Below are 12,882 nucleotides of genomic sequence, written 5' to 3'. Positions count from 1 at the left end.
CAATATCGATGGCCTCTCGGACCGCAGATAAAGCCGCTATTAAGCCGCGCTGCTGGCGACGGTTTCCATTAGCGGCCGTGGCCCGGAGCGCGGGTCCAGTTTGTTGTGCCGATACGTGGTCCGACACCGAGCTCCGCTGGCCAGGCCGGCGGCTCGGCAGCCAGTCACTGCACCGGCTCACCGACGGCACAGCTAGCCTTTCTCCGCGGAGGCCGGAGAGCTTTTGAAACGTGGCCACCGGAGGCCGAGCGATGGCGGAGAGGCCGCGGAGGTCGTCTCACGGGTAGCCGCGATGGCGGCCGCCGGCGGCACAGGCAGCGCCGGTAGCTCCACGGACGAGACAGCTATCGGCTTGACCGTAGTGGTGGCGGCAATGGCTAGATAAGGCACCAATAAGCCGACGTAGTGGCTTCAAAACAAACCACCTCTTGGCGCCGACCAAACGACGCTATAGCACTTCGATTGGCGCAGCAGACACAACACGCGGCGCCGATCGGACAAAAACAAGGCGTCTGGTGAACGGGGAACACGACAGAAGCGCCGTGTAGAGAGTGGTGGGAACTCACTTTATTCACACCAACAAGTCGTCGGACCAGGGTGCCCGGACTAAATCTATCTCATCACTGGCGCCAGCTTTCCTTTGAGCTGACTCATCGGTGCCAGCGCTGGCGACAGCATCTCTACAACGACGTGACCTCACTGCGATCGACGCAGCAGACGGCGACATCGTCGCGATGTTATGGACCCGGCACCCCTCTCTTCACACGCACAGGGGCGGGTGCGGGCCGAGCGCAGACAATAATGGCCCGATTGGCGCCGAGATACTGAGAAACGGGCCGGTCCGGCGCCGGAGCTCTGATGCAATGTCACACTCAAACGGCTACGAACACTTAACGCGTGCGTCATTCGCTGTTGAGCATTGTTTCAGCTATTGCGGCAAGCTAAAGCTTGATTTCAAATGCAAGTAGTGCAATGTAAAAACCTGCTGAATAACTTCCAAGAGTGGCCTTGCTCTAATTTCCTTTTCTAAGCATCCTTATTTTGACCAAGCGTTGATATTACCGGAGCGCTACACCGCGGCAGGCACAATAGATAGGTCCGTTTAAAATTTAGCAACCGCTCAGAGATGACGAGGTTGTGAAAACAGAAAGAAAGCAGGGAGAGAGAGAGAGAGAGAGAGAGAGAGAGAGAGAGAGAGAGAGAGAGAGAGAGAGAGAGAGAGAGAGAGAGGGAGCAGAATCGGTGACTCACCTTGCGGGACGTGCATGATGGCGACGGTGACTCCGGCGATGATGTCTCCGAAGAGGTCATTCTTGATGCTGTAGGCGGGCAGCCAGGCGAGGATGGGCAGGTAGCGGGTGAGAGTGTTGGCCACGCAGTCGCCGTTGGGGGCGCAGTTGTCACGGAAATGCTCGGCCACCAGCTCACTGTTGGCTGTGGAGAGCAACGTTGGGTTAGACAAAGCGAAGCAAAACTTAATGCCACAAGCAGGGATGCGGAGCCGGAGCCGGAGTCGGAGCCGGAGCCGCCGGAGCCGGCATATTTTGCCCGGAGCCGGAGCCGGAGCCGGAGCCGTGAAACAATATAGCCCGGAGCCGGAGCCGGAGCCGGAGCCGCCAAAAAAGGGGGCGACTCCGGCTCCTTTTTATTTTTTGAAGAGGAAAAAAATAATTGACCTAGTTCGGTTTGACAGTACAAGGCAGTAAAATATATGGTACTTACGTCATGGGCCATCAAGTGAATGAAAAAATCCGAATATCCCCAGTATTCCACAGTACGCAAACAACTTCCTGTTTGCTCTTCCCCCCCCCCCCCCCACGTCTACTGCATCCCCAGAACATGAGGACCAGTCATCAGGTGACGGCCATTGTTTTCAAACCAGTGCAGTGGACTGCGACTCCCAGCACCGTCTCATCCCACACACCCCCCACCCCTCACCCCCCAATGCAGCCGAGACGGGTGTCAGCTTACGATGGTTCACTGAACTCCGATTCGCGGCGACTGCGTTTCCAATGCCATCGCTTCCTAGCCCTTTGTTCTGCCGGTTCTCTCCGAGGTGCGTTTGCGCGGGGACGCGGTGAGCCGGTCATGGCAAAGAGTAACGCGTATAACCAATCCAATTTTTCTTCCACCCGTATTTAATTGATTGCATAGGGGATGTACTGAGTCGGAGCCGGAGCCGCCGGAGCCGGAGCCGCCGGAGCCGGACCATTTTACTCGGAGCCGGAGCCGGAGCCGGAGCCGCCATAACATTTCACCCGGAGCCGGAGCCGGAGCTGGAGCCGATTTTTTTCTCCGGAGCCGGAGCCGGAGCCGGAGCCGTCTGAAATTTCCACGGCTCCGCATCCCTGGCCACAAGCTTATTATAAATCGCCATGGGTGCTCACTATTCCGAGTATATTCACGCATTTTCCTTACAGCGGTTAAGAAGACTTTTGTCCATATAAGACCAGCAAACCCTTGATGATACTTAAAAAGTCAAAGTACCTATACCGTCAACGGAGGGGTTAGGTATGTGCCAGTATTATATAACAAAACATGTTACATAACACGAGAAGTGTGATAACTAGACGAACACAAACATGAACATCCTGTTGCAAATCGAGCGATACTATGTATGCGTACCCGACACACTGGTGTAAATTCCTGTCAAAATAGTCGTGTCAATTGATGTCTGATTATTGCATCATCCATAATTCAACGCCATATGAACATATCAGATTCCAAGTGCACATCTTTCACCACTTTTAGCACATATGAAATTAGGAAGCAGGATATGCGGGCCGTAGTCACTGGATATCGCAGCTGACTCAACAGTGTATCGGGTGACTGCATACGGGGCTCAATGTCCCATTCTGCAAACAGCGATAGTGGGGAAACGAGCTATTCGCCGCCGGGCGCGCTCATTCAGTCGCTGATGGAACCCGAAACGACCCTCGCCGGTACCGCCGAAATGTCTGCCCGTCGACCGAGTGACATTTCGGTGCTGACAAACTGACTCGCTCGCCTCCATCGGGCGCTTCGTTGACCTCTCACGGAGAATCGGGGCACTGGGTATGTAGTTAGTTGCTTTGTTGCCCGACTTTCTCGAAGCAAACTACCTACTATCTGAAGGACCATGGCCTGCCTGGGCTGTGAAGCTTATCCTCCTTGTTCTGCAGCCACGTACGGGCAGCGTGACTGCTGGCAAGACGTGACTGCCAACTCCACTAGAGACGCTGCGTCGGCCGCTCACGGCACTCGAGGAGTGTCAGCCGGCCCGACCGGCCCCGACCGCTCCGACCGCGGCTGACCGGTCGCTCCGACCGTGACGACCCGGTCGGGAGAGCCAGAGACATCCCCGAATGGTCACGAGCCCACACATGGAGGCCGCAGCAGGACCATCGGCGAGACCGGTCCGTGGTGAGAGGGTATCCGGGACGCCGCGCAGATGATGGGTGCCTAAGCAGACACGCTGAGCCGGCTCTGAGGGTGTTGAGCAGCCACCGGAGCCCTTGTTCGGCCTTGGTGCCTTCACATCGACATGAGTGTAAAAACGTCGGGTCAGCGCCACTGGCTCACACCACGCAGCGGTGTAAAAAGCTGCGGAGATGGTACCGGCCGGTACATCTCACGAGAGGAACCGCGAGCCGCCGCTGGGGGCAGCGTCCTCGGGATGGATCGGCGCGGGCAGAACGTCCTCGTTCCAGAACAAACGGGCCTCGGTAGAAACAGGTGGCCGCTACATTGCCTAAGACGAGCGGAGACGAGAGAATATCCCACTTCTGTTGATTTTGGAAAGTACCAGAATTTTGCGGTACCACTTACATGACTGTCTTAGGATCTATAGCCTCCGTGAAAGTTACCATGGTTTCAACGTGTAATCTCTGTTATGTAAGCCGAAGAGCATGATTCACTCGTCCCCGTATAAGGAAAAATTCAGTAGAATTTCAACCGGACAGACCAGTTGATCCTGCAGCCCGGCAAGCCAGATATTCACTAGAGATTCTTCCAGCTTAAAACATGCCGCACTGTCCTGACCTGATAAGCCCAGCGCTATTGGACGGAAAAGACGCTTGAACAACCGGGGTCGCACTGCAACGTCCTCGACTTTAGATGATCGAAAATCGGCCCACAGCACGGCTGAACCTCATAAAGCAGGCTTTAAGAAAACGACTTCCCTGGGAACATCACAGCCACCGAAAGGTCACCTTGGATCAAACGAAAGTCGCTGCCGGAACCCTGAGAGGCCGCTCATGCTAGGATCAGAAGAAAGTCACTGTCGAAGTGACCGTTCAATCATGGCCGCGACTGAGCATCCGTTACAGCGCCGTGGGGCGATACGGCCGCTCTGAGTCGCGGTGAAGGGCTTAATCGGCCGACCACTCAGAAGATCACCGTCGGCCCGGCTAGCGGGATTTTCCATCGTCGCGGCCGTCGGCGCCGCCGGGCGAGAGGCGGCCGAGGTCGGCCGGTCGGCGCGAGCGGCCGGCCAGGTGCCGCCGCGGGCCTGGCACCGCGTCACTGACGTCACGAAGAACATCACCATCGTCACCCTGCAGCCGTCACGGCCGGCCGGCGCAAACATGTGTGCCGTGAGAGGCGCGCCGGTCCGTGTCAGAAGTGCGGTCCGACATCGGCTAAGACGTGCTCAGGGTCTCTTCTGTCGTTATCACGGCCGAATGGCATGCGCTTCCCGGTGTCTCCGAACGGATTGAGGTGTGACTCCAATAATCTCACCTTTTACGAATGATGTTTCAGTAATCCAGGATAAGTCAGGAGTGTCTTACATAAACCAGGAGTGCTTTCCTAACGGACTATTGATTTCGATGAAAAACACCACAGAGCTGGAATCCCTCAGTACCAGTGACATTCATCGACAACATTCGATAGTCATCGAAATTGCTCGCTACTGTGCCGTTGACTCAATCTTCGAGAAAGTTAAAGCATCGCATGACATGAAGAGATAACCATTAAAAGCCCATAAGGACAGCTTCCAATGCTACTGAGAAGCCGCCATCAGTCGGGGTCTGGCCGGTCTTGGGCTACCGGTATAATCCGGTGCGCGGCTCGGCTCAGCCTTCCACCGGGCCGGCGGCGGCCATGGGCCCGCTGCTGTGCCGAAACGCCGTGCTAAATCACCTGCCGGGGCTCGGACTTCGCGGCCGGCGCAGCTGATGGGGTGGCCGTGTAACTAGCAATCACATCGGCTACATACTAATCAGGGAAATTTCGTCATAAGCCGCGACTGCCATCACCTGGCGCAGGTACCTAGCGTTCAAACGAATTCTCACGACATATCTCCTATGCTACAGAATATAAAACGGCCTCCACTATTGATCCAGGGAGCAGTTTCAATCTTTGCCGGCACAATGTTGGCGCAGAACAATCATCATATATTTGCACGGTCCAAGCAGACGGCGTCAAAGGGTGGTGTGACCGAACCATGAGCCAGCGCCAGTGATTTCGTAGAAGTTCAATAGAGCTCACACATGTTGCAGCCACTGTGCGCGCTGACATTGACATTTGTGGCGCGACGGCGGCGGGTGTGGGCGGAACCGAGCCGGGCCGGACGGCATTGATCGCGCCGGGCCGGGGCCGGGGCCGGGGCGGGTGCGGGCCGAGACAGGTGGGATGAGGACAGAGGACGGGCTGGGTAGGTGGGGGCAGCACCTGTAACCACAGTGGTGCGGCGGCTGCTCAACTGCCGCCGCCATAAATGCCTCAGGTGCACCAGGGTTGGAGCAACAGCTGCTGCTGGCCAGATGTTTACGCCGAATATGGAATCGGTCGGATAGAAGACAAGTAACCTCTATAAAGCCTAAAGGTATTTGGCTCTTCCTTTTCACGGCATAGAAAACCAGACGGTTGTGGCAGTAGGTGCTCGATTGCTCATCGAAAAGAAAGTTTTCGTGGGATTTGTGGACACAAAAACATGTCTAAAAGCCCTGCGTATCAGGCATCAACAATAGTTCGAAATGACAATGGGCATAGAAAATGAAATTAAGCTTCACAAAACGGACCCAACCACCACCAGATTCCCCCAGTCCCCTCTCGGACTTACTTTTGGGCTTGGGCTCGGTGTAGTCGAACTGTTTCTGGAACTGCTGCTGGGTGAAGGCGGGCCGCGCCACCACCACGCGCACCTGCTGGTCGACGGGCGGGCAGCTGGCGGCGGCCTCTGCCATCTTCTGCTTCCTGCGCAGCGCGGCTGGGTTGGCAGCCATCTGGGGAGTGGACGGGTCGCGTCACCGACTGCACACGGCCGTCAGCAAATGTCAGCGACGACTGACACACCGCGCGCCGCCGCCGTCACGGCCCCCACGGACGGCGGCCTCGGCGGCTCCCCGGCCGGCCGGCCGGTAGGCAGCGCCCGAGTTACCCCGCTCTCCCCGAGATAGAGAGACCGCAGTCGCACGCGAGCGGCTGTGACGTCAGCGTTCAAAGGTGCACGCGCATACGTCACCAGTTCGCGAATCCGTCTCCGGCTGGAAAATTGTCCCAGATGCAGGTACTCGTGTAACCAGAACCCAGCCAATAGGCTGTCCGGAAAGCACGTGTGCACACGAGTCTCAGAAATCCCTCCAGTATCAGGTTTCCTATTAACGTGCACCTCGGGCTAGCATTGATGAACTGATGGACATTGAGCACTTTTTTGGCTCCTGCAAGCATTGACATTTACCCTGAATGCCTGGCGTCATGACATTTGCCCGTCCGCGCGGCGTACCGTGGCGTGTAGACGGCTCCGGTCCCCGCGCCTGGGAGCACGCTGGCACCGTGCATGGCGGGCTAGTCTACCTACTCAGGCGTTCTCGTCGTATTCCGAGCTCCGACCGAGCCGCGAAAAGACGCTAGGATCAATCGCCTATTTCGCATGGCATCGATGATCCTCTAAAGTAATAAAGGCGGGAATCGGGAAATAAGTGTATTGCTCGTCGTTGAACATTGCGACGAAATGAATGAGATATTTTATTTAAATATAACTTCGTAGGTAAAACAATAAGATATAAATCAATACATAGGACTGAGCGAGAGAAATAATTGCCAATTTCTTTCGAGGCTGCTGCTTTGAGAGTACATTTTCCTTTTTGAACTTAAAATGACCCAGCCTTTTCAGACAAGCCACCAATACATAGAAACTTTGTAAATGGGGAACACTGCAGTCATGCCGGTCACGGCCACGGCCCCTGGTCGCTGGGAGGGTGCGACTAAGTTGCTGGCTGCTCTATCGAGACGAATGGTCCGTTTTACAGACGGATATTGGGGGAGCTTCAGATGGATTCCGTTGTAAGGAAACATGATAGCTTTGAGGCTCTGACGCCGGGCCAGTATGAGCAAATATCTATGCCATCATTCGTTCGGAAGAAATCGCTATAGTAGTTTTCCGGTCAATGAGTTTCGTTCATGATTTAAACGGAACGTTGCACCTGACGGCGGCGATCAAATGCACATCTCTCAATGGGAGCAGGTATCGTCAGGTGTGATTATGCTGATCTTATGCGTACTTCAGAGTATCAGCGTCGTTTTATCGGCATACATTATTCAGCTAGGTCCTATGACAATGAGTCTCAGATTAACCCTCAGCGACATCTCTGTTCACGCACAAGCAGAGCGCCTCCTTGAAATGCCTATAGCGGCGCTTGTTCACCCCGATCGCACACACCGCTCCGCCACCTGTTGTCACGCACGGCGTGCTCGCTCCGTCATCTCAACCTGTCCGTCACGGCCGTAGCAACTTCACACACTGCCGTCACGTTACGTCACACAGCCGTCACGTGACGTCACGTCACGTGCCCGGGGGCCTGGCGCGGTGGCCATTGCACTGGGTGTTTATCCGGGGTCGCGCGCCGGCCGCGTCTCTGGGTTGCTCCAGTAGGGTATACTTTGTGCCAGGGTCACGGGCAGAAGCCGCTGAGCGCCGTATGTGCCGCTGCTGTATAAACAATCACTCACAGCGGCGGGGTCGGAACAAACGGCCGGCCTCGCAGCCGCGGACCGCCAGATGTTACAGCCACGCGACGGCGGGAGGATGGTTCGCGCGTATCAAATAACGAAGGCTATCTGGATATGGGTATCGATTGCAGTGCCTGAACGGAGCTGTGATTGTTGCATATTCGCTATCTGTGCCAGTGTTTGAGACTCCCAGTGCATTTTCCATGCAAGTAATCCCGTTAAAACTTCAGTATTTCATCATTATAAATCTCCTTTTGAATCTTTAATCTCTTGCTCTTGCATTCCCCTTATTCATCGTAACGAGCTTTCCAAAAAAGAATCTCGCAATTGTCATAATTCACTGAGAACACAAATTATCATTAATGAATGCATAACGACAAGAACAGTATTTCAATAATATAACTTATGAAGTCATTGTACGTCAAAATTGACTTCTAATACGAGATGTGGCATAGCTGATACTGGTCGGCTTTGAAACGTGATATTTGTGTCACGTTTTAGCTCGAGCACGGACAAAGTGGGCAATATACCTACGCGAGCTTAACTCTAACCAGCGCGAGCATAACTGAGCCTTCCTGCCATGAGGTCTGACATGCTATCATTTATCTGGTTGTGGGCGTCGCTAGTGCTGAATAGCCCCATTTCTTATGCGCAAAGTTTCTGTAAGTTTAGCGAACATATGCGGAAAACTGTTGAATTGTACGCTGTCGGAACATCGTCATCCGATATTACTTTGAACGATTTTAATATGTGCATGTCCGTCTACTGTACAAGTGAAGCTTGTAGACGATATGCATGACACCGTTTATTGAAGAGACATTCTCAGTTACTTAGACGAACTTGGTAGCCAAATTTGGGCCGTCAACATGATATCTGCGAGCGTACAGGTAGTTCGGTAATTAAGTTGTAGGGGAAGTTGGGGGAACGCCGAATACTTTTTTTCTGACGCCCGTAGCACGCAAGGTAGACGACATAAGCTATTCTTGTTGGCGTCATTCGAGAGGCCAGTCTTTTGCCTTTCAAACATACCAGGCGCATTTGATGAATTCGCATACCGTTAAGCGCACAAACTAAAAATATCAAAGAAGTGACTTTTTCGGCGTTGCCCCGGACTGCGGGGAAAGCCGAAAATGGGAGAAATGATCTACGGGGAATGCCGACATTGATGTTTTGCCACTTTATCTCAAACTTTATCCAGAATTTATCAAAGTTGACACGCGTTTTAAGAGCTTGAGGACGCTTGGTGCACACTGGAAGTTATAGGATTGTGGGATATAATAAGAAAATGCCAGGTAAATAATTCCTTATAGGTAACAGGCCGTTGTGTCGGTTGAAAGTGTAATTTGTGTGACTTAAAATTCGCGTTGCTATTCTACAGCAGTAAAGTCCACGTAGCGTGCTTTAAACTTATGCAAAGACATGCTGAAGATAACTTGACCGAATTGGCCAGACAAACGGTAGCATAATGAGTACGAAATGCAGCTTCAAAGGCGCATGTAGTACAAGGAACGCGTACCTTGAAAACGCTCTTGGCGCCCTCACAGCCGAAGTATTCCGAATGATGACTCGTAACTAACATGCGATAATTGTAGTCACTTAAGCTTCAGAGCATCACTGACAGGTGGCATCCATGTCTTACGGTTTTCGAAATATCTCGAATTTCGGCTTTGCCCCAACTCCGGCATTGCCCCAACTTCCCCTACTATCCAGGTAATTCTGTAGGTACCTGGATAATTAATTCATCTTGCCAATTAAAGGAAACAAGCCTGAGTTTCACCACGGATATTCGAACCACACCTTATGTATATTTATATCGAGGTGGAATTAAGATGGTTTTCAAAATAACGTCAACTTCCATCGTCAGTTATAACAGCAAACAGTTCAAAATGTCGTATGAAATATAACATTCTGTGACGCAATATGATGGAGCGACAACGATATTCCAGATATAATTTGGTCATTGAAGCCATTAAATGAGACAAAGTCAAATAATCTGCGGTGAATTAGAGCTACCAATCGTTAATTATAGCTACTCAATTTACCATTCGTAAATTGAGAGATCGACCTTCAAATTATAAGAAATTATCTGGACATTATGAAAAATATTCCATCAGTGTTTTGCTGATAACTACCTGAAGATGCAAGCGAGGTTCGAACTCTTACGCAAATTTTATGCATAACGCTCAAGCTCCAAAGCTTAGTAGGATGAGGACAATGGAATATCAACCAGAATGTGAATTGTGAAGCTTCACCGAAGAAATTGGTCTATATCGAAAACCGGTTCAGTGAACATCACATAAAGAAAACTAGCCGTATTGTAATTACCATAAATCAACATTACCTACACCCACTTGTACGGTAACTGTTTCTCTGCACCAGTGGACGGCCTTCAGCGGCTCGGCTCACCTTGTCTGCCGTTGAGAAGCCTCCGCTAGAGCAACTGCAACTGGCGGCGATCTCTCGGGCGCTCGGTATCGACACGAGGGCTCTCGGCGCCGGCTCTGCTCCCGTTGTCGTGTGCGGGCTCGGGCGAGGACGCGTGTCCTCCTCCTGCCTGCCGACGTCGCGCGCGACTGACTGCGACTCAGGCCAGCTGAGGGCGGCGAGCGAGCGAGCGAGCGAGCGGGCGCTCCGGCGCGGCCGATGCGCGTCGTGTCCAGTACCGGTCTGACGCGCCGGCGACGGCGCGCGGCTCTAAAGCCGGCGCCGGCTAGCCCCGCGGCCACAGACCGCCACCGACCCGGCGCCGGTCCGACCCGGGCCGCCGCGGCCGCCGCGCGATCGGCAGACCCGCCGCGGTCCGATGGTCGGACCGGACCACGGCGGAACCGACAGCACCGAACAGTGTCTGGACCAAACTGTGTTATGCTTAGTCCTAGGTTTTGCCAGACCGTTTTACGGTCGAACCAGACCGCTTGTGGCCAGAACAGATCGTACTCTGGCCGGACTGAACCTGGAGCTGACGGAACTTGACCATATGATGGTCGAACTATGTAAACTGTATGGTGACCGCACTGGACCATAGGTAACCGAACTGGACGTATGATGACCAGCCGTATCGTAGGATTGTCATACTGGACGGTGGACGGTCCAACAGTTGGCTGATACCATGTTGCCTGGCCGAGGCATCGATGCGGAAGAAGCTTGACGCTGCCTTTGTGCGTATGTTTGGGCCCTTATGATAGATAACTTGGCCTACGCAACCGTTTGTGTTTTCCACGAAGAGAACAGCTAAAAAATATATGGAAAATTTTTTGCTGATATTGCCAACATTGCTAACAGTGCTGGCGGCTGGCATACACTTACCCATGATGCATTTGCAAAACAACATAGCAAACCATGGCGTGCCAAATGGTAAATTTAGTGTTACATGCTTCCTTATATCTATATAGTAGGCCTTTGCTTACGTTTTTCAACCAAAGTGATATGGCAGTGATGTCAGTAGCTCGATGTCTCAAAGAATAATAGTGAGGAAAGCCTTAGCTCCATTTATATGTACATGTGTGTAAAACCGGAAAAACTCATGTTCATGAGTATGACTCACAAAATCATGTCACAAGCGATCGACAAAAACAAATGCAACCGTTTCTAATGCATGTGTATATTGAGGATGTCAATTTCCACACAACTCGCCCTTCCTGAATCATTACCAAGGACGAAATGAATATATAACGTAAGGAAAATTAAAACGTTTCGCCTTATCAATAAACGGATACTCGGTAGCTAAGTAAACAGGATCTCCAAAGCAGTTTCATACTAAGTCTGTCTGGCAAACCTGAGAAAGAACGGATTCAAAGCGCAACCACCATTGATGCACGTCCATCCACTGTCCAACACGACTTTTTTGTCGCTTCAAAGGGCAGAATACCTTCGTAGGACCACAAAGTGTGTTTCCATTCACTTTTTTTGTTGCATATGTTATGATCTATGGCTGCTTTGTAGCGATTTGCGCTGTCTTTCCGTTAGTTTTGGCATATTTTTCAGATGAGGGGCCCCAAATTCCAAAATTTTGTCGAAGATAGTGGTCAAAAGTAGACTGATGTTTCGTAGCTAACCCTGATCTGTCGTTTAACTTGTTTTTGGGTAGATGGGTGACGTTTGTTGTCCATGACATGGCAACCAGCCGCTTGACGACTGGTGCATGCTCCTTTTTGGTCGCTCCCAGGCTTGTCGATCACCTTGTGTCGATCAGGTTATCTCTTGCTCTCTCTGGCTTCGCTCGCTGATATAATTGCGGTTTGCTCACCCCTGCCTGCATGCAAATGAGCTACTGGAGCTCTCCAGCAAGAACCATGCCGAAAGTCCGTTTACAAACTTCAGAATTGCACTCTATTCACCATGGCTACGAACCTTTTGGTTGCTGAGGCTGAAAACGAAAAGGGACTACTCTTTGCTGACTCTGGATAATAACTGACTCGAGTCGTGACCGGTCACCAAAAACACACGGTCTCCAAGCTCGATAGGTTATATGGCCTTGGCTCGATAGCTAAGGTATGTCTTATAAAAGTATAATGCTCGTATCTAATTAGAATCGAGCGCAATCGTACTTTTAGCCAGGAAATAAATGTTCGGTCAATTCTGGGACAGCCTGAATGTCCAAGACCAGTGTAAATTTTTGTTCAGTACTGTTTGTGTCAGACTGCTAAGTGTTAATACAGTATGTGGATTTATTACTGAGCTCTAACATTGCAGTCTGCAACCTGAGTCCAGTGTGAGCACAATGGGCTGGTATAAAACATATGTTGCTGTATGTTTGCCTGCATGTGCCACTACATGTACGACGTAATTCTGAACCTGTCAGTAGGTAAACATCACGAACCATCGGCCATCACTTCAAAAGTTCAATGTAATTCCCAACTACAGCTAAAGAATGGCCACTACTCACAACCATTTTACGGCCTTGTATTGTGTTCGGCCCATGACGTGGGCCATATAAGGAAGGGGCGGCCG

At 52.0% G+C, this 12,882-nt stretch overlaps 1 protein-coding gene across 1 annotated transcript in view; it reads right to left on the bottom strand.

Annotated features, from left to right (window-relative positions):
• Nucleotides 1-12,882, bottom strand: part of LOC122387869 (prestin-like) — a 60,291-nt gene that overhangs the window by 27,027 nt on the left and 20,382 nt on the right. The window contains 2 exon segments of the mRNA XM_043378459.1: nucleotides 1,252-1,434; nucleotides 6,044-6,206. Of these exon segments, the coding sequence (XP_043234394.1) occupies nucleotides 1,252-1,434; nucleotides 6,044-6,206 (346 nt within the window).

This window comes from Amphibalanus amphitrite, unplaced genomic scaffold (assembly GCF_019059575.1).
Source record: "Amphibalanus amphitrite isolate SeventyFive unplaced genomic scaffold, NRLGWU_Aamphi_draft 000301F_arrow, whole genome shotgun sequence".
NCBI classification, from domain to species: Eukaryota; Metazoa; Arthropoda; class Thecostraca; order Balanomorpha; family Balanidae; genus Amphibalanus; species Amphibalanus amphitrite.
Note: the sequence above shows the minus strand (reverse complement) of the source record. Positions and strands in the feature narration are given on the sequence as shown.